This window comes from Oryzias melastigma, linkage group LG8 (assembly GCF_002922805.2).
Source record: "Oryzias melastigma strain HK-1 linkage group LG8, ASM292280v2, whole genome shotgun sequence".
Classification (NCBI taxonomy): Eukaryota; Metazoa; Chordata; class Actinopteri; order Beloniformes; family Adrianichthyidae; genus Oryzias; species Oryzias melastigma.
Window position 1 is genome coordinate 9,260,174 of NC_050519.1, and position 27,527 is coordinate 9,287,700.

The 27,527-nt window shown below is 43.1% G+C and overlaps 2 protein-coding genes across 3 annotated transcripts in view; one reads left to right on the top strand and one right to left on the bottom strand.

Annotated features, from left to right (window-relative positions):
* notch3 (notch receptor 3) overlaps positions 1-24,928 on the top strand; it is a 26,044-nt gene extending 1,116 nt beyond the window's left edge. The window contains exons 2-33 of the mRNA XM_024271776.2: positions 114-180; positions 9,252-9,394; positions 9,469-9,804; positions 10,402-10,524; positions 10,605-10,838; positions 10,922-11,077; positions 11,162-11,347; positions 12,893-13,006; positions 13,970-14,083; positions 14,977-15,210; positions 15,309-15,419; positions 15,509-15,701; positions 15,853-15,998; positions 16,218-16,451; positions 16,545-16,697; positions 16,806-17,034; positions 17,155-17,356; positions 17,466-17,622; positions 17,717-17,901; positions 17,992-18,124; positions 18,205-18,462; positions 18,546-18,658; positions 18,744-19,267; positions 19,352-19,678; positions 19,756-19,904; positions 19,986-20,214; positions 20,303-20,393; positions 20,485-20,653; positions 20,750-21,054; positions 21,135-21,282; positions 21,363-21,460; positions 21,546-24,928. Of these exons, the coding sequence (XP_024127544.1) occupies positions 114-180; positions 9,252-9,394; positions 9,469-9,804; positions 10,402-10,524; positions 10,605-10,838; positions 10,922-11,077; positions 11,162-11,347; positions 12,893-13,006; positions 13,970-14,083; positions 14,977-15,210; positions 15,309-15,419; positions 15,509-15,701; positions 15,853-15,998; positions 16,218-16,451; positions 16,545-16,697; positions 16,806-17,034; positions 17,155-17,356; positions 17,466-17,622; positions 17,717-17,901; positions 17,992-18,124; positions 18,205-18,462; positions 18,546-18,658; positions 18,744-19,267; positions 19,352-19,678; positions 19,756-19,904; positions 19,986-20,214; positions 20,303-20,393; positions 20,485-20,653; positions 20,750-21,054; positions 21,135-21,282; positions 21,363-21,460; positions 21,546-23,015 (7,331 nt within the window). The 3' untranslated portion in view covers positions 23,016-24,928. The remainder of the gene's footprint in view (positions 1-113; positions 181-9,251; positions 9,395-9,468; positions 9,805-10,401; positions 10,525-10,604; positions 10,839-10,921; positions 11,078-11,161; positions 11,348-12,892; positions 13,007-13,969; positions 14,084-14,976; positions 15,211-15,308; positions 15,420-15,508; positions 15,702-15,852; positions 15,999-16,217; positions 16,452-16,544; positions 16,698-16,805; positions 17,035-17,154; positions 17,357-17,465; positions 17,623-17,716; positions 17,902-17,991; positions 18,125-18,204; positions 18,463-18,545; positions 18,659-18,743; positions 19,268-19,351; positions 19,679-19,755; positions 19,905-19,985; positions 20,215-20,302; positions 20,394-20,484; positions 20,654-20,749; positions 21,055-21,134; positions 21,283-21,362; positions 21,461-21,545) is intronic.
* LOC112146116 (retinol dehydrogenase 8) overlaps positions 24,244-27,527 on the bottom strand; it is a 5,403-nt gene continuing 2,119 nt past the window's right edge. Inside the window, exons 2-7 of one of the 2 annotated variants that reach the window (XM_024271777.2) lie at positions 27,086-27,230; positions 26,856-27,017; positions 26,585-26,764; positions 26,407-26,500; positions 26,078-26,261; positions 24,244-25,997 (exon numbers count right to left, since the gene is read on the bottom strand). In XM_024271777.2, the coding sequence (XP_024127545.1) occupies positions 25,800-25,997; positions 26,078-26,261; positions 26,407-26,500; positions 26,585-26,764; positions 26,856-27,017; positions 27,086-27,182 (915 nt within the window). In that variant the 5' untranslated portion in view covers positions 27,183-27,230 and the 3' untranslated portion in view covers positions 24,244-25,799. Of the gene's footprint in view, positions 25,998-26,077; positions 26,262-26,406; positions 26,765-26,855; positions 27,018-27,085; positions 27,231-27,527 lie in introns of both variants that reach the window. The other variant, XM_036213215.1, reaches the window with a different exon arrangement.

Below are 27,527 nucleotides of genomic sequence, written 5' to 3' on the forward strand. Positions count from 1 at the left end.
ACTTTTTTCATTCATGGTTGAATTTCTCTGATGTAAAATCCCTGCTAAAGTATAAGTGGATATTGTATCAGTTATGGATCTCTAACTAAAGTCCCCTTTTTTGCCCCCCACAGGGTTCCGCTGTGTAGAAAGAAACTCACCTTGTCAAAATGGAGGGACATGCATTGATTCATCCTGCATGTAAGTGCGAAGTATAGTCTGAACATTTCAAATGATGCAGTGGGATATCTTTATGGTTTCACTCAAGTATGTTGTCCTATTAGCTTTGAATGCTTTATTGGTGATTTGTCTATTCAGTGCTCAAAGTTGTACATTTTACTCAAGCAGTCAGTTTTTGCATGTCAGATCCTTGTTTAGTCCTGTTAGACTTTTGCAGTGTTCACACAGGCTGATGTCTCAAAGATATGACAAATTGGCCCGATTTACAAAGATGAGCTCCATCAAGCCTCAAACTTTTTGGCTGCTGTGCTTGTGTCTTGCACTTGTTGAAGAGATCTTAAGAAAAAAATCTTTTTATGTTCATTTGCTTTTAGACTAGAATATTATTACACTTTTCATCACATAGTAAAGGCTTTATCACCAACAAGAGTTTATGTGGAATTTTTCTGACATTACTTCTTTGTTTCTCGTCTGTTCTAACGGATGAGACTTTGATTTTCAAATTGATGAAGAGGGCTAGATAAACCCTCTTACATTTGTATAGTTAAGCAGCTCACAGTGACTTGCCCAGAGGTCATTTGCCCTTTCTAAAATCCTTTTAAGTAAAGGAAACATGCTTGAGTGTTTCAGATAAAAAGGTGGACTTCGTAGAGCAAGGCTCATGGTTTGCTAGCTTTCCCCTGTAGATGGAAAATGTCCTGGTTTATTGATGAGTTCCTTTTACTCTACAATACTGAAGATGTCAATGTCAAGCCAACACATAAAAGCACTTTGAAACAACTGTGCGCAAGTTGAAGCACATTTACTTAAGAGTTTTGTTAAGTCTTTGTACTGCCGTTGAAGCTTTTACACTCTAGCTAATATGTAACTTGACTGCAGGTGAAACACGTAAACACCACCCACTTTTTTCAATCATTAGCTATGGCCAAGATGACCAGGTATCATGAGGTTAATGTATGATTGATTCAGTAAAACCTCTTCAAGCCAGATTTATGATAAATTCTTTTATTCACAACAATCTGTGGATTGTTTATATATTTATTTCATCTATTAACATTGACTTAAACATGTGTTAAAGGACTGATGTATGTGTAATCACCATGTCTGGACCACGAAAAGGGGTAATTAGAGTATAAAACAAATTTAATAGATGGGGGATCAAATGATACAGCATAGAAAGAGTTCCATAGAGGTGCAGAGCATTGGAGCGGAGCGTGGACACATGAGAGTGGTCAGACCAGTCCTATGAGTGCTGGAGTCACCCCACCCCTTCCCATGGGAACTTGGAGAAATGGGAGATCCAAAACAACAGAAAAGATCCATTCTTCCCCCAGATACCTGGTTGTAACCTGGTACCACAGAAGTGAGTAGAGGAGGCCGAAAAGAAAGGCCACAGCAAAGCAGGCGGGGGCGCAAAGGGGAGAGAAACAGAATGGAGATGCAGATAAATGTTCTGGCATTTACGAGGAATTTCGAAAACACAATGTCAGAACAATCTGGTGTCCCACAGAACAACACCACTGCTTTGTGGAGTGGCATATTTCTTTGCTGCTGCTTATTGTCAGGCTAATGTGACATTTAATTTTTGTTACAGGAAATAGCTTCTCAAGTTACAAAAATGTCTTTTTACAAGTATGAAAGGCAAAGACAGTCAATAATCTCCTAGATATCAATATATAATGCATCTTGGTGGCAAGGAACCCATGTTATTTCTCTAAAGTTTTAAGATTCTGTTTGTGTAATTAGGCTTTCATGTTTCTTAGACTGTTTCTGATGGTTGACAACATTTTTTTTTCCTATTGATAAACCACTGGAAATATGTGCCGTTTGAGTAATGAGTAACACCTGCATTGTCGTCAAGATGTGTCAGCTCGTCGTTTGCGTTAGCTCTTTAGTTGGAATATATAACTGCTACTAAAGTAGTAAACTGCAGTTTTATCACTTCAATAGTTAATATCTTCCATGAGTCCCCGCCTTTGCTTTGATGCTTGAGCCTGACAGTAATTGGCCTACAATGTCACAGAGAACGCTGGCTTCTAGGTGAGCAGTCAGGAAGTCTAGCCTTTGGCTTTCAGCTCCACCCTGTGAGCAGAAGTGTGCGGCGTGGAGATGGCCGCAGCATTTCTGGAGAGGAGATAATTAGGCAGATCGAGAGGGTGTCATTCAGAGTGGATCCAGCTGGAGGGATTGAACTGGGGGTAGGGAGGCTGGGTAGGAGGAGGGGAGTCAACGGCGGGGGCTACTGCATATAGGACAGCTGGTGGATGTTGTGATGGTAATCCAGTGAAGTCAGATCCTGACAAAGGGAAAGCAGAGGGCCAGGTGCTACCATTGAGCAGTCAGTCGCCCCCATACTGCGGGAGACAAGCTTGTGGAGGAATGAGGCTGGTAGCCGGCAGTCCCTCTAGCACATGTTGCCTCTCTCACAATGCAGTAAGAAAGGGTCGCTTTTTCTCTCCCTGAATATTTTACCACCTCTTGCGACTCATCCTCGCTTGGAGCAGCAGACGACCACAGATTACAAGCAGCTCCTTCCTCTCAGATCCTCAAAGCCAAGTGGAAATAAACATGGGCCCTCTCTTAACGGAGATGCATGAATAACTACAGTTGTCCACTTTAGGTTATTAATGTTTCGCCTTTGGCCTTGGTAGCAAAGTCGGCATATAAATCGTAGATGTTTAGTCATGACCCAAAGCTACTTCCAGCCTCTTAAAAACATAATTAAAAGGGACATGTCTGACATTGATAAGACGCAGAAAAACCAAACAGTTTAAAGTTAAACTGTTGGCGTTTAAAGAATTATAAATTTGTTCCGCTTTTTGCAAAGAATACTGTTTTTAGGGGATTTAAGTGTAATTCATTTATGTTGAAAATGTGAATTAATCTATTGTTCTTTAATTGTGAATAATATATATATATATAAAATAAAGCAAAAATACAGATGTAAAGGCACCTATTTACTCACAGACGACAGCAGTGAGACAGATTATACTGTTAGTTTAGTTCATGGCACCTCAGGGCTAGTGTTTTCTTTGGCATCTTTATGGTGGATTAGAAAGGAATGCTTAGTAAGATTCCTCCTTTCCCTCTGGTGCTTTTAGGGTATTGTCTCTACCTCCCATCCATTCACCCCGTTTGCCCCTTCAGGAATGCCTTAACACTGTTAGCCCAGTCTCATTGGAAATTGGAATGACTTGTTTGATTTGCAATTTGTTACCCTGCAATTTTGTGAGGCCACATCCAGCCCACATCACTCATGCCGCCCTGTCAGGCAGATGGACTATTGTCATGTCGTTACCCAAGAAAACCTATGCTGGCAATGTTCATATCCATCAAGATGTGTGTGACAAAGTGGTAAAAGATTTTAATTCGATGTTCCATCTTCTGTTGGGTCATGTTTGGAGACTAATAGTTGTGGTTCCCAGGCCCTGTCAAAGGAAGTGCTGCCTTCTGACCCCTCTGCGACGCACATCCTGTCTTATCTCAGCAGCTTTAGGAGCTTATTGAGCCTACCAAGGCCTAAATGCCTCCCACTTTTACTCATATCTTGCTACTTTTTATTACTTTGCTCCATGCCTCAGCATCAAAATCACATTTTTGTATGTAATTACGTTAAACATAGCTGTTTATCTCAGAATACAAGGATGAAATGTGTACTCCCTCACATGACAGGAAAAAGGTAGCTTAAGCTTTTCCATTGTTGTGTGTAAGAAGGTAAACATCATTTTGAATCTCCATTTTTCTTGTAGTAATCAACATTGGTCTTATGTAGGGATAAGCTTGTCTTTGAAGTCTCATCCCCTCCTGCTTATCCGAGAGACAATCATTTTTGCAGAGATATTCTGGCAGATCTGATTGGAATACCTGAAGTCTGCCTGCAAAATTTCCCTCTTCTATCCCTCCATTTTTGGATGGGTCTATTATTAAATGAGCCCAGAAAGCATTTGCTTTTCCACAAGCAGACTTTGTCAAACAACTTAATTTTCCACAGATATGTTGCAAGTGTTTCTTTTTTTATTAGGGAAACCTTTGTACCCATTTTGAGGAAACAAGCAGTTTTCTTACTTTATTGTAAATTTGTTAGAGTTATGTTATTTTTTTCTTAGAGGTGTCCATTACACAGCCATGTTTTCAAATCTCCAGTTCTTCAAGTGACAGCACTTCAGATAGTGAACATTCTCTGGCTGTTTTCCTTAACTTATCAAAAAGAACCTCCACAAGTGCCCTATAAACAAGTCTTCTGTCAGACCAATAAGCATTTAGGAATCTATGCTGGTCTCAATATGTGTGACAATTTCTGTTTGAAGTGAGGGGCATGGTTAATCAAATGCTGTGGTTGACATTCATCCTCTTGTGCAGAAAATCTGCTACAAAGTGAATCTGAACACACGATGAGATTTTCTAAAATACACAATAGCTGCAAAGCCTAATTGTTACAAAATCCTACTTGCTTTGTTTGAGAAAAGGGTCATTTTTTACTTTCTAAGTTGAACAAAAATCTGGTTTGCTTTAGGTGGTAGGGTGGGGTTTGTGGTTGTATTCACAGGAGAATGCTTCTGAAGACCTCAACCCTGAGATCCATGCAATGCGGTTATGGGCAAACTCATTGCTATTTGAAAAATGTCGGTGGAGGATTCTCCTACACTGACATTGGATTCAGATTAGTTCAACATCACATGTGAATTACAACTAAAGCAATGCAATTGCAAGCATGTGTCTGTTTCTTTTTACAGCAATATCACTGAGCTCACAAGAACAACAGTATATTTTCTGTGTCTCACTGTAGGGAATGTGTAGAGTCCAAGAAAATGTCTGGCAGCAACATAGAATTCTGTTTTTTTGTTCTCATGCCTTTAGATCTGAATGGAGAAACTGTCAGGGGTAGGAAGAATTCACATCAGATATCATTTTTTTGATAGACATAGCTTTGTTTTTCCTTTGTTCTGTCAAAAGTTGTACTTCTGTTGTTTTGTAGTTGCATGTTTCTTGCTCATTGTAAAGGATGCTCTGCAAAGATATTTTTTTGACTCTATCAAAACAGTTTTGAAATACTGTTCTTTGGTAGAAAGACAAACATGCTTGGTTTTATACTTGATTAGAACTGATTACCACTCTGGATTGGATCAGTGCCACCAAACCAAACTACCTGCATTTGAAGGGCAGCCATTGCTCTGTAATGAACCAACTATCCCTGCAAAACTGTCTCTGATCGGCCCCTGTTTCTCGCCCTGGTGCTGCCTCACCATGGGTTACTGTTGCCAAGCTACAGGCCGGGCCTTGAAAGACTAGCTGCCCCCTCCTCGCTCAAACTCTCCCTACCCCCAGCAACCACCCCCCAACACTTTTATACAAAGGAGTTTTGACTACTTTAGTTCTTTTATTTGGGCCACAAAACATTTCCCAACCCCCAATCTGGCTCTTTGCTGGGAGAAGGTACAGCAAAGCAGAGGAGACTGTTTGATAAAGGGGGGTGACCATGGGCTCCTGTTGGCAGTGTGGTGTCAGTGTAGACTGCCATAAAGGACTTGGTCTGGTTCCTGTTTGCTTGTGCAAAAAGGGGGAATGGAAATATACTATGACAAGAAAATCAGACTGAGTTTTCCCAAAGCCATTTTTTTCCTTAAAAAAAAAAAATACACAAGCATAGTTTTGGTCTTCAATGTGATTAAGAGCTTGGAGTTGTGAAATAACCAAAAAAAAAAAGTAGTTTTACTTTGGGGTATGTCTGTTAAGTTCTGTGTCATTTAGATCATGTCATGACAAAACAAGTCTTGTTTTGCTCTTCTCCCATTTTCAACATAGGAAGTAACTCTAAGTCAAGAAGGCTTTTTAAACTGGTTGCTTTGTGGAGCATGACTGTGTGCATGAACCGTGCCAGAGATTACAGCCTCTTTGTTCACAGGTGAGCCACCTTCTGACCTCTGGCAGACTGGCTACCATTGTGTGTAAGAGGATGAGCTCGGGTTGCTCTACCAAAAAGCAGGAAAACTGGCATTGTATTACATAAGTGTAGGTGACAGAAGTTAGTCATATAAATCAAAGGGTTTAACACCATGGATGCTCTTACTTGACACGTACACTGAGACATCAGTACAGACAATGTGATTGTTATTCTTTTCCACACTAAGGAAATGTGTAGTAATCTATTACCATGTCTTTTCTCATTCTCCCACATCATTTCCTCAGTTGGTCCGATGTTTCATGCATTCATGGTACTACTTTCCCTCAGAGACTAAAAATGGTTGTAAGTTTTCCATCTTTTGTGTTTGGTGTGCAATAAATGTTGCATGTGTTTTGGTTGGTTGCAGTGGTGCCTTTTATGCAACAGTTTTGATTAATGTGTGATGAAACAGACTCAACTGCCAATGCATGTAAGTTGTGAAAGATGGCGACATTTCTGATGTGAGTTTGCTGGTTATGCTGTGCAGTATGCGTGTTGGATGATATTCCCATGGGCAAAACTGCACAGTTGCTTAGGCTTAAAAGTCTGGCAGGAAGAGGGCATGCCAGACACACAGAGGTTCTCTGACAGATGTGGACAGGTGGCAGGATTGCAGCTGGCAAATACCCTCACATGTGTTGACATGGAACGATTACCCACTCTGGCTGTCTCTGTGCCGCACTCTAAGACCCCATCCTCAAATGTTGTACTCTCTTCCTCAAAGGTCAAATGTTGACAACCACAACATATGACTCAGAGGCCTGTTGCACAATAGCAGCCTGCACCTGCCGTTCACATCCGGCACAGAGTTAATGTCTTGGGTAAAAGCTTACCTTCTGCTCCTGTCTGTACTAGAATCTACAAGTTTTGAGAAAGAACATTTTTTTTCTCGGATACATGAAAGGTAAACTTGGACATGGCTGCACGTTTTTCATAAACTCTGAACCGTTAGCCCTCTGGTTTGTGTGTTATGGGAGTAGCATGCTGGCAATGAGTCAGGTCTAGACAAAAGAATGTGTGTTTTGGCTGCTTGGTTTATTTTCCAATTGTCGGAGGGAAAAATGATTTATCAGGCATTGCTACTATCTTATTTCTTCACACTTATCCTTACAAAATTAGACACACATATTTACCCAAATAGAAGAATAAAAAGCAGCACTCATATTTTGCAACCAAAACTCACCTATATTCAATTCCACAGACTTTTTATGACAATGTTAATGAATGCTCATGGTTATTTATTTGGATTTTCTTTTTTTTAGGTTGGTATTATTAGCGGAACAACAGCTTGTAGAAGTTTTAGATGCTTGGTTTCCATCTGCTGTAATTTGCCCACAGTACATAGAGGTTCCAGGAAAATATGAGATTCTCTGTTTCAGCTCTATAAGCAGGTTTGGTCATCAGGACTTTCAAAGGCTTCTTTGTACCACATTTGTGTTTCATTTTCAGTGACACCCTAGATTCCAGACATAGTTAATTTGCCTCTAAATAAACCCAGCCAAGCCATGACAAATAGCCATAGGGACCATGGGTGGAGGGGAGGAGGTGATTGGTTGGGTGTCGGTGCTTGCTTGTTCATCTGTGAGGTTGCTAGGGCAACAGGAACTGTGCTCTAGAAATGAGTGTCGTGTTTTTAGAGCAGGGAACTGGAGATTACAAAATATGACATGACACTCTTGCTGGACTAAACCACTCTGTACTCCTGCTATGTCTTTAAATCGGACCTTCTCAAAGGAATTTTCTCCTGAAGAGCAGAAGCACTCCACACTCTGGAGCCTGAGTGACATTATCATCACAATCAGATTGGGGGACCTCTGACATCTGACCTCTCTGCGCACAAGAGAAGGGAGTTGTTTCAGGAGAGAGCCAAGCTGCTGTTCAGTGAAGATTTAGGGGATGGAAGAGAAGCTGTTGTAACTGCAGGCTGTTTCTCAGCATGGGTGTTTGGGCCCAACTACCCAAAAATGCTGTTATTGACTTAGTCTGGTTTGACATAGACAACCTGACAAAAATCAGAGATTTTTTTTTACAAATTATTCATTTCCAAACTAAAACTGCTTCTTTAAAAAAAAAACAATAATTTATTCTCACTACTTTGGCTCCTCAGTTTAATAATTAAATCTGTGAAGCTAAAAAACAAATGAAACAATTAGATTAGAAAAGCCTTTATATGTCTCCTGACCCAAAGGATAAACTACCTAATAATTTCAACAAGACACTAATGGGAACAAACAAAACCCTCTTCTATCTTGCCTAAAGGGTTCTCTCCAGTGAAAGAGGAGACTCGGGCCAAGGGCAGGCCGAAACCCAGGTGTCACTGCCCTGTCACCAGCATCAAACATTACTTTTGAAGAGGGGATTTGTCCCAAAGGCTCCACTGTGGGTGTAGTGTTACAAGCTTGGCTGATGTCTCCCTAGCCCTGCAGAGAGTGTTCAGTGTTCCTTCACATGTGAAACATTATAAATTTATCTTAGAAATAATTACATGCATACACCGTACTGTTACACCTATACCAAGTGTAATAAGAGTGGCACACCTTGTGTGCAGCTTGTGCAATATTGCATTGTTTCATCATACTATAGTCAGTGGGAGGAAAACTGTTATTTCACTCAAATAACACAGCTGTTTGCCCATTCTTTTAGAGATTGCTTTGTGCAACCTGTGTTTTTCTTGTGTTGGGATTTGTTTGTAGTTGTTAATATAACAAATTGCTGTCTCAACACGCGTTCTTGTTTTTAATGACAAAAAACAAGAACTGTAATGCAGACCAATTGCTCCATTTGAGGAATGTTGCTTACATTGGAATAGGAGACACGTCCTCTGGAAATGTCCAAATGCTCCTAATGAACAAAACAACAAACAGTATGAAATCTTTGTCCTCCCTTAAATTGCAATATTGAGTAATACCTTATATGATTTATACTTATGAGTCAAACTGTCTCAAAACAAAGTCATCTCTGGTCTCAGGGACGTTGTTGTAGGTGTGAGTCAGGCATTAAGTCTTGCCAGCGAAGACCTGATTAGCAAGTCTTGAGCATGATGAATACTGATATGTAATTTACAGTCATTGAGCTGTCATATTTCATAAATTCTACTTTTTGTTAACACAAACTTGTTTAAGCAAATGTGTGTGTTGACATATTCATACAGATGTCGACCTGGATATATTGGCCCCCTTTGTCAGTACCGAGATCCCTGTTCCCGATCGTCATGTCAGAATGGGGCAGCTTGCAAGAGCCAAGTTGTAAAAGGCATCCCACAATACACCTGCGTGTGCCGAAGAGGGTTCACAGGTAAGACTCCTTTCTAAAAAGAATGTAAGAGTTTAAAGTTTTGTTCTAACTAAATTTGTGTAATTAAACCCCAGGTCAAGACTGCTCCCGCATCGATGCCTGTGCCACAAGTCCCTGTGCCAATGGAGGCCGTTGTGTTAATTGGAATGACCAGTACAACTGTTCCTGTCCACCTGGGTTCCAGGGAAAAAACTGCCGCAATGACATAGACGAGTGCGGCAAACCTGGTGTATGTCTTAACAATGGCCTCTGCACTAACACCCATGGATCCTTCCGCTGCCAGTGCCAACAAGGATATAGTGGGCGCATGTGTGAAGTGCCCATCTTACCCTGTGCCCCATCTCAGTGCCTTAATGGGGGAACCTGCCGACAGACCAGCGACCACTCTTATGAATGTGCTTGCCTGCCAGGTAGAATCACTTTTCCCATTTCCTGATGGAAGCTGTATAGCCTAATAGATTTTTCTCAGCAAGATGACGTAGATGTTACTGGGAGTTTGTCTTCTGTCTACAGTCAGTTTCCCATCTGCTATAAATAGATTTTGTTAGGAGATAGAATGATGGGAGAGTTGAAAAGGCGACATGCCTGCAGTCCTCTCCACTCAACTCTTTTCACAACAGAAGGAATTTACTTTATGAGCCTTCTGGTTCCCACTGGGGAACTGACAGGAAATGTCTCCTGCCAGAGAGGAAGTCATTGAAACTGTGAGAGATTATAAAACAAGCAAACATGGAGAGGGGTGCAGACCTCTGAAGAAGCCAGAAGTCACAGCCGTTGCTGGCACAGTGTGGGAAAAGTCAAAGGAAAATGTAAACATGACGACACCTTTTGAACTTCTTTACTGCGCATTTTACTCCATGCTTTCTTTTGTGTGGGAAAATCTGACTCAAGGTTAAAAGTAAAAAATATTTACTGTCCAGAACCAGGACCACTGAATGTTTGATAAACTCCCAGTTGGTATGTGAACCTCTTTCTGTGGATCATAACACATTTCTGCCTTTACCCAGGGTTTGAGGGGCACAACTGTGAGAAAAATGTGGATGACTGTCCAGGCCACAAGTGTATGAATGGAGGATTATGTGTGGATGGAGTCAATACCTACAACTGCCAGTGTCCCCCAGAGTGGACAGGTATGTCTCCATTGAAAAAGTCCTTAATAAAAGTTTAAATCAAACTGAAATTGATCCTATTTATCATTTAACCACTCCAGGACAATACTGTGCAGAGGATGTCAACGAGTGTCTCATGCAACCCAATGCTTGCCACAATGGAGGCACTTGCTTCAACACCATTGGCGGCCATACTTGTGTTTGTGTAAACGGGTGGACTGGGGATGACTGCAGTGAGAACATTGATGACTGTGCAACAGCCGTGTGCTTTAATGGTGCCACTTGCCATGACCGTGTTGCATCGTTCTTCTGCGAATGCCCTGTCGGAAAGACAGGTGAGCACATCTGGTAATTGTCATTTGTTTCTGTCTTTACAATGGCAGCTACATAATGTGGAACTTGTGTGATATTTTTATAGGTTTGCTGTGTCACCTTGATGATGCATGCGTCAGCAACCCGTGCAATGAGGACGCTGTGTGCGACACTAACCCCCTCAATGGCCGAGCCATTTGCACCTGTCCTGCTGGTTTTGTGGGAGGAGCCTGCAACCAGGACATGGATGAATGCTCCATTGGTAAGTTTTGTTTGAGATTTGGAGTGAAATTATCTGGTTTATGGCCTATTTTCATTGACTGGTGCTGTTATCCCCTTCTAACAGGTGCAAACCCATGTGAACATTTTGGGAAATGTGTGAACACAGAAGGCTCATTCCAGTGTCAGTGTGGTCGAGGATATTCAGGCCCTCGCTGTGAGATCGACATCAATGAATGTCTTTCCACCCCCTGCCAGAATGATGCCACCTGCTTGGACCGCATTGGAGAGTTCACCTGTATTTGCATGCCAGGTATTCAGACTTGTTAAGAAGCTCCACGTTACTGTAGAAGGTTTTGTTGTTGTTGCATTGGTCAATGACTTGTTTTGTTGAATAATATATTTTTTTCATTACCAACTTGCTGATTTTAGACATACTAAAAATGGTTACTGTCACTATAACTTTACCATTTGTTCGGTTGGTTTTCTTGATGTTTTCTTCATGTTCTTTTTTTGGCTTTGACTTATTTCTATCTGTCACAATCTCACCTGCTTTCATTTGATAAATATCCTCAGCTGTTTTGAGTTAGGTCAATCATCCATTTAAGAGTCTGGTTTTTGGATCATTTTCTGCTCTCTGCTTTTTTTTTTTTTTTTTCCTTTCTTAGTTTCACATTTTGTGAATGCCGAAATGTTTAGTAGTAAGAGAAAGCATTCATTTCCTGAAACTTTATCACTTTAGACACCTGTTTTCCTGACTGCCGTCAATGAAAGACACAACAGCACTGTCTCCTGGAAAACATTGAACATTTTGATTGTCAAGCTTGAGGATTACAATGCTGTTTAAATCATGTGGACAGAAAGTCAAAAGATGATAGACTGAACCGAATCCATGGAGTTTGTTATAAAAAAAAAAAGGAATTGATTTAATTGAAAACTGCCTCAGTCTGGGTGCATAACAAAAACAAAAAAGTTTTATTGTAAGAGCGGCACATTAACATTTAAATGTTTGATGGGAACTCAGTTGCTCCTCTAACAGCATTGAGGAAACCCCCACTTTGAAGGTGCTCAAGCACATCTTTGCACTCTTCACTGCACTGTACAGATGAAGGGGCATTAGTTTGGAATAGTCTGGACACTCTGCGACAAAAACACAGTGAAACTCTCACGCACAGTCCTACATGCATCCTGGGGTTTTGGGAGCTATACAAATTAGAGCTGGGAGTTGGGTCTATAGGACTAAATGTGAGGGAGGTTGAGCAGTTAGGGGGAGGAGTGTGCTGTGAATACTAATGAGGGGTAGAGTGGTGGGAATGGAGTCGAACAATAGGGCCCCTCTGTGTTCCACTTTGCACCCCTCATAGACACAGAGAGGGAAAGAGGCTTTTTCCCAGAGCCGACCCCTCCCTCCCCCTTCATTTCCAGAGACGGAACCTTCCTCATCTCCCTCCTCATCATCAGTTAGCCTGGCAAAGCTCATGTGGAGCCGCTGATTATTTCTGATTCTATGCTAGCCTCTCCCAGGGGCAAGTCCCATTCACATTCAGGTTTGCCTCAATGGCTTGCAAATGCAGAATGTATAACATGTATCTGGTCAATGTGACACTAACCTCGGGAGGGGCAGTGTTCCATGCACAGTAGGGTGCAATGATTTCAACTTTAGTGGAGTGGGAACACTGAGAAGCTTCAATATCTAAAGCTCAACAGAGATCTGTGCCAAAAATCCTCAAAGTTTAAGTTTTATACAATGTCTATTCACTTTTTAACCCAGTCTACCCTCCCTCCAAGCTTTTGCTAGTCTTAGTGTTGCCAAACAATAACAAAAGCAAGAAAATCATTTTCAACTTCTGTCTTTCAGGCTATACAGGGACTTACTGTCAGACGGACATCGATGATTGTGAAAGTAACCCATGTGTAAATGATGGTGTCTGTCGCGACATGGTGAATGGCTTCACGTGTACCTGCCAACCAGGTACGTTTGTCAAAATTCTACATTTCATATTTGCCCTTTACAGTGATTCAAATTCATCAACAACAGCAGAAGCCCAAAATCCAAAATTTAAATGTCCCCAGAAGCACAGAAGGGAGGGTCAGCCTTGCTGTTTCTGCCTGCCGCTGTTTAGAGCTACCACTTGTACAAAAAGGCAGGCCCAAAGGGCTGCCTATCCTCCTTCCTGAACAAAGGCACTATTGTGACCCCCGCTTCCCTCCTCTGTGGAATGTGGAAGGGACAGCAGTCTCCCTCATCTAACCGTGGTGGTGGTGATGGCGGTGGGGGGACAGCAGTCCTGTTAATGAGATTCTTTTCCAGGTCCGCAATTTACATCTGGGACAGACGTCCCCCCTCCACCCCCTATCTAGCTATTGAGCCAGTGGAGCTGATGCAGGCAGTAGAGGAGGAGGAGTGAGGCTCCCCAAAAGAGAAAACAATCCCACCGTCTCCTCGAAGCCCCCCTTTTAGCAGCCAAAGCAACAACACCCACAAACTACCCTGACACTGTTAATCAACTGAGCAGTGTGCTACCAATTCATCCTCTCCTGGGCACTGTGCCCAGTAGTGTCAACTGAGGCTGTTTAGTTTTTTTTTTTTTTAGATAAATAAAGATTTTAATAAAAATACGTTATTATTATTGTTGTTATTGTTACTTTTCCCCCTTTATTTCCCCTCTTTTTTTTTCTCATAGTAGCCTCTGTTCATGTTCTTTTCTCCGAAAGAGGATCACTCTGTGTTGGTCTGCTCACCACTTGTTTAATGCACAGATGGCATGTCGTTAACCAGTCGAGGCATTTTCTACCCCTACCTTAGCCAGACATCACTAACCTCACCAAAGGCCTCTGCCCTTCTAAGAAGAGTAGAACTGCCCTCTGACCTAAGTATGGACCCTTTCACTGGACCGTCTGTCTGACCCCTAACCTCTGTGTTTGCATGTCCCAGGGTTTAGCGGCACCATGTGTCAAATCGACATAGACGAGTGTGCTAGCACTCCCTGCCAGAATGGAGCAAAATGCCACGACCGACCCAATGGGTTTGAGTGCCGCTGTGCTGAAGGTAAGAAAAGTCTCAAGGTAATGGCTGTAAGTGGGTAATGCCAAGACGCAACAAAACTAAAGAAATCTCCCCAAGCAGAGGAGCAGATGATCCTTAATCACTTGTTTGGTCTTTGTTAAGCATTCAGTGTTTTGGGGGGAGAGCTGTATTTTTGCGTCTTCTGTCCAAGCAGACCAACTTGAGGCCCCTAATCCCCCTCTTTCCATCATTGGCTCTCAGGATCATGGGGTCACTAAGGACCAGCGGTTGCTAAGAAAAGAGCCATGGTCATTACCCCGACATCTGTTCATCTTTTAAACCCCAATGCAACACCCTATGCTGCTTTTTAACTTTAATTTCAGCACATTTAGCCACATTTAAAAACACTGATGCTTTGATTTGTACAGACGCAATGTTTATGATGTTTTAAATTGGCGGCCTGTATGCAGTGATACTGAATACGTTTGTTAGCACCTACACTTACGGGGGAGCTTACTTCATTGTTTCAGTGGCCAGCTGCTTGGTATTTGCTGTGTTTGTGGGCCCCTTGTGTTGAGTGAAGTGGGCCTGTTTGACGTGGAGCTGACTATTGTTCCCTTTACCACTGAGAACAAAGACAGGACTGGGAGGCTTGTGTAGGGTCCTGCTTTACCACTTTGCCCATCTCAGCATTGCACTCGAGGTATACCACAGCAAGATAGAGCATTTGCCCGATGCACGGTCAGGGTTGGTTTGGAAACCACAGAGGGGGCAGATCTGAGAGAATCACAAAAAATGAGAAAGCGAGGAAGAATGTAATTGGAAGGAGATCTACAAGAAATAGATAAAAATGTACATAAAAGCATAACAAGAATCAAATAGGTGGCAGGTCGCGAAAGCCCTTGACCATAAATGCGTCCATTTTTGCTCCTCAGGTTATGAAGGGACTCTCTGTGAGAGTAATATCAACAACTGCCAGCCCGATCCATGCCACCATGGCACCTGCATAGATGGAATTGCAAGCTACACATGTAATTGTGACCCTGGATACACAGGCTATCGCTGTGAGAATCAGCTCAACGAATGCCACAGCAACCCTTGTCAGAATGGTGGAAAGTGTGTAGACCTCGTCAACAAGTACATCTGTCAATGCCAACATGGAACCTCAGGTGGGAGAAAATAAATGCCTGTATTTTACCTAAATGTACAGTAAATTGAAAACATTTAGTGTGTGCTAAAGTGTAATCTACTGGCTTTTTCACTTCAGGTACAAATTGTGAGATTAATTTTGACGACTGTGCCAGTAATCCGTGTGATTATGGCATCTGCAAAGATGGCATTAACCGCTATGACTGTGTCTGCAAGCCTGGCTTTACCGGTATGCCGTTAACCCAAAGCACACATTGCTGATAGGAAAAAGAACCCTTTTACTCTGAAAATGCTGATAAAATCTTTTTGTTCAACCAGGGCCCAAGTGTAATGTGGAAATAGATGAATGTGCCTCCAGCCCTTGTAAGAATGGTGGAACATGTGTTGATGAAGAGAATGGATTTCACTGCCTGTGTCCTGAGGGCTTCAAACCCCCGTACTGTTACTCCCAGGTGGATGAATGTGGCAGCAGCCCCTGTGTCCATGGTTCATGCAGAGAGGACATCAATGGGTATGTGCACTTATTACTGATGTCCCATTATACAAAGTATAAAGGCACGATTAATGTGTGACGTTGGCAAAGCTGTGCACCATGTCATTGCCAGCTGACTTTTTGAAGCTTGCTGCTTGCAGATTTACAAATCGGCTTCGTGTACTTTCAGTTACCGCTGTGATTGTGAACCTGGTTGGGTGGGGAGGAACTGCGACCTGGACAGAAACGACTGTTTGCCAAGTCCTTGCCAGAATGCTGGCACATGCATTGACAAGTTAAACGGTTTTACCTGCAAGTGTCGCCAAGGTTTCATAGGTAAGAGCTGCTGCCAAAGCTTTCATTATTTGCTTTTTTCACTTCAAAGGTTTCTCATAAATATAGTGAAAACCGTCATAAAGACCCAAGCAAAAATTTCCCATCACCTTCAAATTGAACAACAATTATCTAACTCCCTCTAGTGGTGCATTAAAAAAAACATGCTTACAAGTTCCAGGCTGTCAACTTCTCTGCTTAAATGTGACTGTTGTTTTTTAGGTAATCTCTGCCAGGTGAACATCAATGAATGTTCCTCCAACCCCTGTCTGAATAAAGGCACATGTGTGGACGGCGTGGCTAGTTTCACCTGCCTGTGCGAGCTTCCTTACAGCGGACCCACTTGTGCAGAAGTCCTCACCCCTTGTTCTCCTAACCCATGTGCCAATCATGCAGTCTGCACCCACACAGCTGACTATCTAGGGTATCAGTGCAACTGCCAGCCAGGATGGCAAGGTTAGGAAACTTGGCTCAAAATCCTCTTGCAAGGTGAATCCGTTTGGGATTTTGGAGTCATGTATAATCCCTCCCATATTTTGTCATTTTCAGGTCAGTTGTGTAACATAGATGTGAATGAGTGCGTTTCAAACCCCTGCAAAAACCGTGGGACCTGCACTAACACGCTCGGAGGTTTCGTATGCTCTTGCAGAGCAGGATTTACTGGACTCACTTGTGAAACAGACATCAATGATTGTGTTCCTAGTAAGTGGATGTGTAAAATTAAAGGACAATTTATTGTATCCCTGATTGATAATCACCACTTCATTTACTGGGTGTGACTGAAGTTTTACTCTCCTTTTGCTCCATTAGATCCCTGTCTAAGTGGTGGATCCTGTACAGATGGTGTGAATTCATACCACTGTAGCTGCCTGCCGGGCTTTATGGGCCCCCGATGTGCTCTGGAAATCAATGAATGCAAGAGCAACCCCTGCAAAAATGGAGGGACCTGTACAGACTATGTCAACTCCTTCACTTGCACATGTCGACCCGGCTTTACCGGCATCCACTGCGAAATAAACATCCCTGATTGTACCGAAAGGTGAGTTTTTGGTTCAAAGAGTTTCTTATGCACAACCTGCGTTTGTATTTGTGTTTCTTATCAATGAATTCGCTAATGAAGCTGGAAAATTTACACCCCTGTTTTCACTTCTGTCTGCAGCTCTTGCTTCAATGGAGGGACATGCACAGATAAAATCAATGGCTATTCCTGTACCTGCCGCCCAGGCTTCACAGGGTCCCACTGCCAATACGAAGTCAATGAATGCAACTCCCAGCCTTGTCTTAATGGAGGCGTTTGTCAAGATGGCCTAGAGTCCTTCCGCTGCACTTGTCCCAAAGGTTATTCTGGCAACCGCTGCCAGGTATAGAATAAAATCTTTTCAACCGCCTTCAAGGCAGCTTCAGCTTAAGGAAGTTCATGTTTTATTCACACTATTTCTCAAAGCTTTCATCTGTCTCTTCCCTACTCAGACCCCAGTTGACTGGTGTAGACGCTCCTCTCCATGTCAAAATGGAGGACGCTGCAGACAAAATGATGCTTCTTTTACCTGCGAGTGTACAAACGGTTGGTCAGGACATTACTGTGACATCCCCAGAGTTTCTTGTGAGACAGCTGCTCGCCAGAGAGGTATTTTCATTCTCCAAAGTTTTTATTTTTTGTTTACGAGTTACTGCTCCTGAGAAGCAATTTAAATTACATTTTTCTTTTAATCCTTAATTAGGGATCCAGACAGATGAATTATGTCACCATGGAGGTCACTGTGTCAACACTGGGAATACCCACTTTTGCAAATGTCCTGCCGACTACACTGGCAGCTACTGTGAAAGTCAAGTAGACCACTGTGAGGACAAACCTTGTCGCAATGGCGCCACCTGCAGGCCATATGTTGGTGGATATCAGTGTGACGTGAGTTCAGTTGTTTTCTTCATTGCCACATTGCGAAGTGATGTTTCAACATTTTTTAAGAGTATGTGTTTGTCATGTGTGTCATTACAGTGCATGCCAGGCTTTACTGGACAGAACTGTGAGAGAGAAATCAATGAGTGTCAGTCTCATCCTTGCCAGAATGGAGGCACATGCATCGATCTCGTGGGGCATTATATTTGCTCCTGCCCCCCTGGCACACTCGGTATGCAAACATAACACAAGAGGAAATGTAGACCCAATTTTACTTTGAAGAAATAACACAGATCATCCATTCTTTTAAAGGTGTTCTCTGTGAGATTAATGATGATGACTGTAATACCCCCATGAGGCCCCGCAGCGCTCCCCCTAAGTGCCTGAACAACGGCACCTGTGTGGATAGAGTGGGTGGTTATCGATGCAATTGTCCCCCTGGTTTCACTGGAGAAAGATGTGAGGGAGACATAAACGAGTGCCTCTCTAACCCCTGCAGTCCATCTAACAGCTTTGACTGCATACAGTTGCCCAATGACTACCAGTGTGTCTGCAAACCTGGCTTCACAGGTGAGAAAAAGATCTTCTCCTCATCTTTTCAAAGTGCTGCATGTCTGGGTAGAGTGGCTTTAACATCGATGCTATGTCTTCAGGTCGCAATTGTCAGAGCAGGTTCAGCGTTTGTGAATCTCAGCCCTGTCAGAATGGAGGAGCCTGTTCTGTAACCAGCAGCTCTCCTCTTGGATACACCTGCACATGTCAGCTTGTAAGTTTCTTTATTCACTTTACACACTATTGTGATTACAAAGTTATTGTGGCACTAAACAAAAATACTGACTGTACGTCCTCAGGGATATATCGGTCCAAACTGTGCAAGAAGCATGTCCTGTCGGGAACTGTCCTGCTACAATGGCGGCAGCTGTACACTTACCTCTAGGGGGGCACGTTGCAGCTGCCTGCCAGGTTATGGCGGCCCCCAGTGTCAGCATCGTAGCACTGAGGGGTGTTCCTCAAAACCATGCCGCAATGGAGGAGTCTGCACCGAAGAGGCCAGCTATCCTTACTTCAGCTGCCAGTGTTCTAAAGACTGGGCTGGTAAACGGTGTGAGCACAAGTCGCTTGTGCTTCAAGTGCCCACGTGTCCTATATCAGACTGCCATCGCAAAGCCAATGACAGCGTTTGTGATAAGGAATGCAACACATTTGCTTGCCGCTGGGATGGGGGAGATTGCTCCCTGGCAATGAACCCCTGGGCTAATTGCACAAACCCCGTGTGCTGGCGTGTCTTCAACAACAGCCAGTGTGATGAGGCCTGCAACAACGCAGAATGTCTGTATGACAACTTTGACTGCAGAAACAAAGAAAAAGTTTGCAAGTCAGTTCAGTTTATGGAGATTTTTATCTGTATTTCTATTAAACTGTAGACAGTTAATCTAACCCTTATATTTTTTTTCTTCAGTCCCATTTATGAAACATATTGCCTCGACCACTATGCTGACGGCAAGTGTGACGAGGGCTGCTTCACAGCGGAGTGTGGCTGGGATGGCATGGACTGTGGTGAAAAGTTTCCAGAAGACATTGTCGATGATGTCCTGGTTTTGGTAGTCCTTCTGCCTCCAGAGGAGCTTCTTCGCACCAGCACAGCTTTTCTCCACAAGTTGAGCATCATCCTACGCACCTCTGTGCGCTTCAAGTTGGACCACAATGGAAAAGCATTGATCCTCCCTTACACCCGCCGGGAAGGACGCTACAAACGGGAGCTAGAACCTCATGAGGAGGTTATCGGGTTAGTCCTCATAAATGTTAAAGCTGTCTGCCTTTTCTTCTAAAGTACATTGCATTGACAACTTTTTTGTTTCCCAGGTCCATTGTTTATCTGGAGATGGACAACCGTATGTGTTCACAGGGCTCCGAGGAATGTTTCCCCTCAGCTGAGAGGGCTGCAGAGTATCTGGGAGCTTTGTCCGCAGTAGAAAAGCTCCGCTTCCCTTATCCCCTGAAAACAGCCCGAGGTGAGTTGGGCTCACCTAACACAAGAACATGTTTCCAAAAAAGGCACAGCTACATTGTTTGTTTTTCTTCCCTGTCTGCAGCTGAAAAGCTCCCACCTGCAGAGGAGGAAATACCCCCATGGGTCAAGCTAATGTTTGCAGGGATGGGGTCCCTCTTTATTCTGGTCCTCATCGCAATAGGCATGTTGATGACTCGTAGAAAGAGGGAACACAGCACCCTCTGGTTCCCTGAGGGATTCTTCCTCAAAAAAGAACCGAGCAGTAACAAGAACCGCAGAGAACCTGTGGGCCAGGACGCTCTGGGAATGAAGTGAGTTCTTTCATACAAAAATGTGAACTCTGATTGTTAATAGAGTTGCATTAGGGCTGCATTCCTAATGGAATGTCTTCTTGAACAGACACATGCCAAAAACCGTGGAGGAATCTCTTCTGGGAGATCACAGTGACCAGTGGATGGACCCAGATTGTCCCGAGCCGAAAAGAATCAAGGTTATTGGTTCAGCCTCTATATCATGAGTTCCTATCTTTGCTTTACAAACATTTTCAGGAGTCATCAGAATGTATGTCCCTATAAATTCAGGTTGAAGAACCGAGCATGCTCTCAGACAGTGAGGATGCCGTGGACTGCAGACAGTGGACACAGCATCACCTTGCCGCTGCAGACATTCGTGTGCCGCCCACCATGGCCCTCACTCCTCCTCAGGGAGAGTTTGAAAGTGACTGCATGGATGTAAATGTCCGAGGCCCAGGTTAGTAGTGCATTTATGCACTTAGTTTTCTTTTTATTAATTAAATTGGTTTTGTAAATAATCTTCATCAACATCCTCCTTCTTTTTACTTTTCAGATGGGTTTACGCCACTGATGCTGGCCTCCTTCTGTGGAGGCGGCTTAGAGTCGGAGATGGCAGAGGAAGAGGAGAGTGAGGAGTGTTCTGCCAACATCATCTCTGATCTGATATTCCAGGGTGCGTCTCTGGCTGCTCAGACAGACCGCACCGGCGAGACGGCCCTTCATCTGGCCGCTCGTTACGCCCGAGCTGATGCGGCGAAGAGGCTGCTGGATGCTGGGGCCGACGCCAACGCTCAGGACAACACAGGACGTACTCCACTACATGCTGCAGTGGCTGCAGATGCACAGGGGGTTTTCCAGGTATGCAAATACAAAGTATTTTATTACTCATTAACATGAAACGTGTCAGTGATTCTGATGAGACTCTCCTCCAATTGTAGATTCTTATCCGAAACCGCGCCACAGACCTAGACGCCCGCATGTATGATGGCTCCACTGCTCTAATTCTGGCTGCACGGCTGGCAGTGGAGGGCATGGTCGAGGAGCTTATCACTTGCCATGCTGATGTCAATTCTGTTGATGAACTGGGTAAGCATTTACAATCTAACACATTTTTCAGTCTTTTTTTTAAGTTGGTATTTATTCCTGGTGTTTGTTGTCTCTTTAAGGTAAATCTGCCTTGCACTGGGCTGCAGCTGTCAACAATGTGGATGCCACTGTGGCCTTGCTAAAGAACGGTGCAAACAAAGATATGCAAGATCTAAAGGTATTTCAAGAGTTGACTTGCCTTTAAGCGAGAGTCTGATTAGGATTTTGCATCTAACAGTTCATTTTGTGCCTTCCTTTGTCAGGAGGAAACTCCCCTCTTCCTTGCAGCCCGTGAGGGCAGCTGCGAAGCTGTGAAGGTGCTGCTCGCTCACTTTGCAAACAGAGAAATCACAGACCACATGGATAGGTTACCAAGAGACATTGCTCAGGAGCGCATGCACCACGACATTGTGCAGCTTCTCGATGAGTATAACACAGTAAGGAGTCCCCAGGGCCACGGAGGGGCTGGACATCACCTCAGCGGCGGGCACACTCTGTCACCGCTCATGTGCCCTCCTAGTGCCTTCCTTCCCAGCCTCAAAAACACACCACAGGGCAAGAAAAATCGCCGGCCCGGGGCAAAGGGAGCCAGTCTGGGAAACCAGCATGCTGCCAGCTTGAAGGAGTCAGTTAAGCCACGCAACAAGAAGCTAAGTCTGGACATGCAGAGTGCCTTATTGGATAGCTCAGTTACTCTATCCCCAGTTGACTCACTGGACTCACCACATGGTGGAGCGAGCAACGCTGGCTATATCACCAACCCAACTTCTCCTGTGACCATGCAGTCGCCCGGGCTTTTCCACTCATCCATGTCAGTTCCAAACACCCCCATGGTACATAGCAGCATGTTAGAAGGTGGGGGGCCGTTTGCTGTTTCTCTTGCTCATATCAATGACCTTGGAGCGGGAGCCATGTCCTTGCAGGGTCGTGTCTCGATGCCATCAGACGTCAATCATGGGTACGTGTTGAGTTCAGGCCAGATGGGGCTCAACATGGGCATCGTCAGCCCAGTCAGTGTACCCTATGACTGGCACAACCACATGGCCCCCTCGCCCCAGTGTGGTCAGCAGATTGTGAATATTGTTCAGAGCAGCCAGGCAGGCATGCACCCTCAGAGTCCGGCTGTGCAGCAGCAGAACATGCTGATGCACTCACAGCAGCTCTATCGCAGCCCCATGCTGCAACCTACACCTGTTACCTCCACGCCCACCATCAGCCCCGTCAAGCTGCCTTCGATTGCTGAGCAACAACAGCAGCTCATTAATCACAGCATCCCCAATCAGCAAAATATGACCCGCATCAGCACTTCTACCCCACCGACACCTCAGACCACACAGCCCCCACCATCTTTCTTCCAGCAGCAGCTGCCTCAGCAACCCTCTCAGCCTCCTGCTCAGCCCAGCCAAGGAGTCGCGCAAGCATCCCAGCCCCCCCAGTCTCTTCCATCCCAGTCCAGTGCCGGCACTGCAGGAAAGGAGGACTACCCGACCCCTCCCTCCCAGCACAGCTATGCATCCACATTAGATGCTACACCCAAGCATTACCACAATTTACCCAGTGAGCATCCCTATCTGACCCCGTCTCCAGAGTCCCCCGAGCACTGGTCCAGTCCTTCTCCTCACTGTGTCTCCGACTGGTCAGATTCCACCCCGAGTCCCGCGGTTACTGTCCCCAACCAGACCCAGATTACTCAAATTCCAGAGGCGAACGGCAAGATGCAGGTGTTTGCGTGAAGACGTTGTGACTCTTGCTCCTAAAGGGACCTTTGGTTAAAGAATCTGTGGACAGGAAGACAAGCTCCTCCGGATTTTATTATATCCACCTGTTTCCAAGATTTTCATTGGATTTAGGTTGACGGTGTTTGTCACAAGGACCGTCTGCTAATGATTTTTGCAGAGAAAAAACAAAAGTAAAGGGAACTATGTGTTGTCTGCAAAAACAGCAGACAATTTAATGAAGTAATTCTGTTACAGATGGACTTGTTTTTATTATTAAAAATATATGAAGAAAACCAAGTCTTTAATGTCAAAGACTTAGGGACACTATCCTAAAATCTAACATTTTTAAAAGTAGATAAGAGAAAAAAAAAGTGACATGTTGAAGGGAGTTCATTTATTTTTATTTATTGTTTTTATGTATCTCAACAGCTTTTTTAGTTTTCTCTCTTAGCTTCTCATAAGTGCCATCAAAACGTTAAAAGGTGTATTAGAAATACATTTCAAAAGTTGCCCTGGAGTAGTGATTGATTGATTGTTTTAAATGTGGTAAAAACAAAAAGACTTTCTATATAAGTATTATAAACAAGAATGTAGATAAGTGTCGAAAGCACTTCAAGTGACAAGCCTTAAAGGGCAAGTCAGGGTCAAACACAACCATGATTATTTATAATATATGATGGCATTTAATCCATGTTCATTTTCCTTTTGGTAATCCACATAAAGAAGCAGAGGGAACATTTTTTTATAGCTTATCAACAATGTTAAAGGGGTCTTACTGTCAGTTTTACTGCCTTCCATTTATTTATGTTTCATATAACTTTTTTTTTTGCCTGTAAAATTAGCTTCTCACTGCCCTCATTTTTTATACTCTGTATATTTGTGGAAAACCATGAATAACCTTTTCTGAGCATCACTTTAGATGTATTAAGCTATGCTTATATCAGCTGCTATCTCGTTATCTTCCCTGCAAACATTCCTCCGGTGCTCATGTCTTGTTGGGTTTGGACGCTGTGCCTTTAGGTGACACCCAGACTGCCTGAATCGGTCATTCCTGTCCCTGAGTGGGGAGGGAATGGACTTTCTGTATCAGCTGAGATTTAGCTCTCACCTCGCCTTACTCGTGTTTGCAGCGAAGCGGAAGCCACTGAGGGTGGCTGCTGGGCTGTGACTGCTTATGCCCTGTCACTCCTCAGGGAGGTGTTTTATGGCATGCAGAGGAACGGTTCCCCTGCATCTACAGCAGCTTCCAGTCCAGAGGCCACAGAGCTGCATCTTCAGATGGTTGTTAAAAGATACGCAGGAAGAAGAAATAAAAAACAAAAAAAAAAAGAAAAAAACACTACTATGTAGTGCTGAGCCCTGTAACATTTTGCAAAATTCTCCGACGACTTTCAGCTCGTATAATGCAACTTTATTTTCATGTGACCTGAACAAAAAGAGATGGAATTCTCTGTTCAACATTTTGTGCACATTTCAGCAAAGTCTTTAGAAAAAACTTAGAATTTTGTGACCTTTTCATTTTGTTTGAACACGAGCAGAGGTGAGTAGGCCACCACTCCTAGCTACTACTTTTTGGTGACTTTAACAGTTAGTTGTTTCATAGACTGAGGTGTCATTGTTATTTTCTGTTCACTGTAGATCCAGCTACTGTTCACTCAGACCTGGGAAGTATGTTGATGTTGGGCCAGTTCCCAGTTCTCACTTACAAGTGAAACAGTTCTTTGTTTTGGTTTTTTATATATAACTGGTCTTATAATTTCCCCACAAGGTCGCACTAAGTGTTTTTTTGTACATTCAGCCTCTCAATTTCTGTTTGTAAATATTTTTGTTCTTGGTAGATGATTTCCTGAAAAGTCTTATGTTTCTAAAATGATTGTTATGTACTAAAAGGCAAAAATAAAGTGTACGTCATTTAGCATTATTCAAAACAAAGGGTGTTGACTGATACTTTATTAGTATTGACATGAGTTTGTCTGTATTAACTTACTTTTAAACAATGACAAATAAATACAAAACTTCTTTACAAGTCATACTTTTTAGTACGAGAAGCAACATTTTGTAAATATTTCACATTTTGTTCCATATCTTGTGGTGTCGTCAAAGATCAGAATCCATTTGTATACACATCTATATACAGTCTTCTTTATGTGGACACTGAAAAAAAGTTTTTTTTGGAAAAAATGATCTTTCATTAATCGTCATGAAACCTTTATTCCCTAAACAACTCAGAAAAACACCCAAACTCACAAAATACAAGGTTAAAACTCATAAATAGAACCAAATATTTGATTGACTCTATGAGTTTAAGGATTTATTTTTAAGTAAATCAATGGTAGATTTAAAAAAAAGTCTTAGTCTTGGAATGAATTACTTAAATAAACATCTTTATTTGAGAAGATTTTAAAATTGCAGGTGGTCCACAAACTTCCCACTCCTGCATGTGTGTATATTAAATGTCATTCATAGAGACAAAAATCTTTAGTATTTAAAAAAAATCAATTTGCATTAAAAGTGATTAATAGATTTGTGTTATTAATTCATTCAATCTAAACACAAAATTTTAACTATTTCAGAGATTTTTTTGTCCTTTTAAACAGATAACAGCTTTGTTTACTGAAACCTAACTATACTTATAGTAAAAAAACCTTTTCTATTGTTTTTTTTATCTTGAATTTAGAAGTGATTATATAGCACTGACACCTCCAGGACTAAATCAGTCAATCAATGAAATTAACAACAATATAAAATATCTTATTTAAAAGACTAAAACATGTAATCGAGCCATCAGAAATCCAATTATTATTTCCGGCGGAGCATCCGCAGAAGGCCAAGGGTAGCATTAAACATGCCCTCATGCTTAAAGATCATTTTATAGAAGGTATCGAGTGGCAGCCTGCCGGTGGGATCGGCGTGCTTCAGTGCGGTCATGGGCATGTACAGCTGGTTAGTCTGGTGGCGCAAAGGAGGCTCCTTGGCTGTGATCACTTTATGTGTTTGCTAACAAGTGAACAAAAATCCATCCATCAGCAGGAGATCATTGCAATTCTGTGTATTCACTGACAAAGTCTGGCATTTACCTCAGCAACCTCCTCTGGTGTCTGACCGAGTGACATGAAGACCTTTTTAGAGTATGGAAGGTAAATCTCCCGGAAGATCCGTGCCGTCTCCTCATCCGCCTCTGACAGATCCATCTTCTCAGCATCTTCGTACACTTTCTTCTCAAACTCGGTCACCACGGGACCAGGTTCCACTAAAGTGGTTCTGGTGACAGACACAGGGGGGCTGTTTTAGTTCAGTCTTTTAATGAAAAAGAGCCTACTAGTGCAGATTAGCCAAAAACCTGAGTTTTACTTGTGAGGAGACAGAATTCATAAGAGCAAAGGTAACTTATAAGACATATAATCACTTGATTTTAAACTTCAATGCTTGCACTGCTAAGCTTTCACAAAATCCCTCCACAGCAAATTTGGAGGCGGAGTAGACATCGTTGAACAGAAGTCCTGTAAGGAAATATAAAAAAAAAAAAATACGTGTGAGCAACCTCACGACTGGAAACACTCCAGAAGTGTCAGTCAATGTCACACCCTGTATTCCCATGACGCTGCTCATCACCACAATATGGCCACTCTGCTGTCGCTTCATGTCAGGTAGCACCTCTTTCACCAGCCGTGCCAGGCCAAAGAAGTTGGTGTCAAAGAGCTCTTTCATGGCAGGAATACTTTGGCACTCCAGTGGTCCGATCATACCAACACCAGCATTGCTCACTACAATGAAACACGAATAAAACGTATTATTTCCACAAAAAAGGTTATACCTAATACTCTTAAATTGTGAATATAAGTGGAGGAAACAGACCCAGGACATCCACCCGTCTGTTGGGCAGGCTGTTGACACACTCTTTGATGGAGTCTTCACAGCAGGCATCCAACTCTTTAATTTCCAGGGTCTTATTTAACGAGTCACCAGCTGCTTCCTCCAAAGCACCCCGTTTCCCAAGATCCCTCATGGTGGCCACCACTGTCTCACACAGACAAGGAGCACACTGTCAGTAACTGTAAACTGAGTGAGGAGAGTGAACAGCTGACCTTGAAAGCGTCGAAGTTCATCATTGGCGAGCCGGACAGCCACAGCCAGGCCAATGCCAGAGGAGCAGCCAGTCACGAGCACCCGTCTGGTTCCCATTCTGTTTGACCTCTGACCTCAAGCTCAGGTGGACTCCTGAATGATGTACTGAAAAAAAGAAAACTATTAATTAATGTGCGATTGGTCAAATTTTTTGTGACAATCTGATTCAACATAACAAATTATGTTTTAAAAGATATAGATATAACCTTTTGATCTATTGTAAAAGTGCTCCCAGTGGGCTTTTAATTATGATTATGCTATTTTTAGCCAAAATCCTAATACCTGTGTTGTCTTCTAGGACATAGTTTCTGCAGAGCAGCAGCAGCTCATCAGAAATTCAAGTCTGGCGTCTGGATGGGGGCGGGCGGGGGCGCCGGGTGGCCTCCTGGTCCCGGGTGTAGG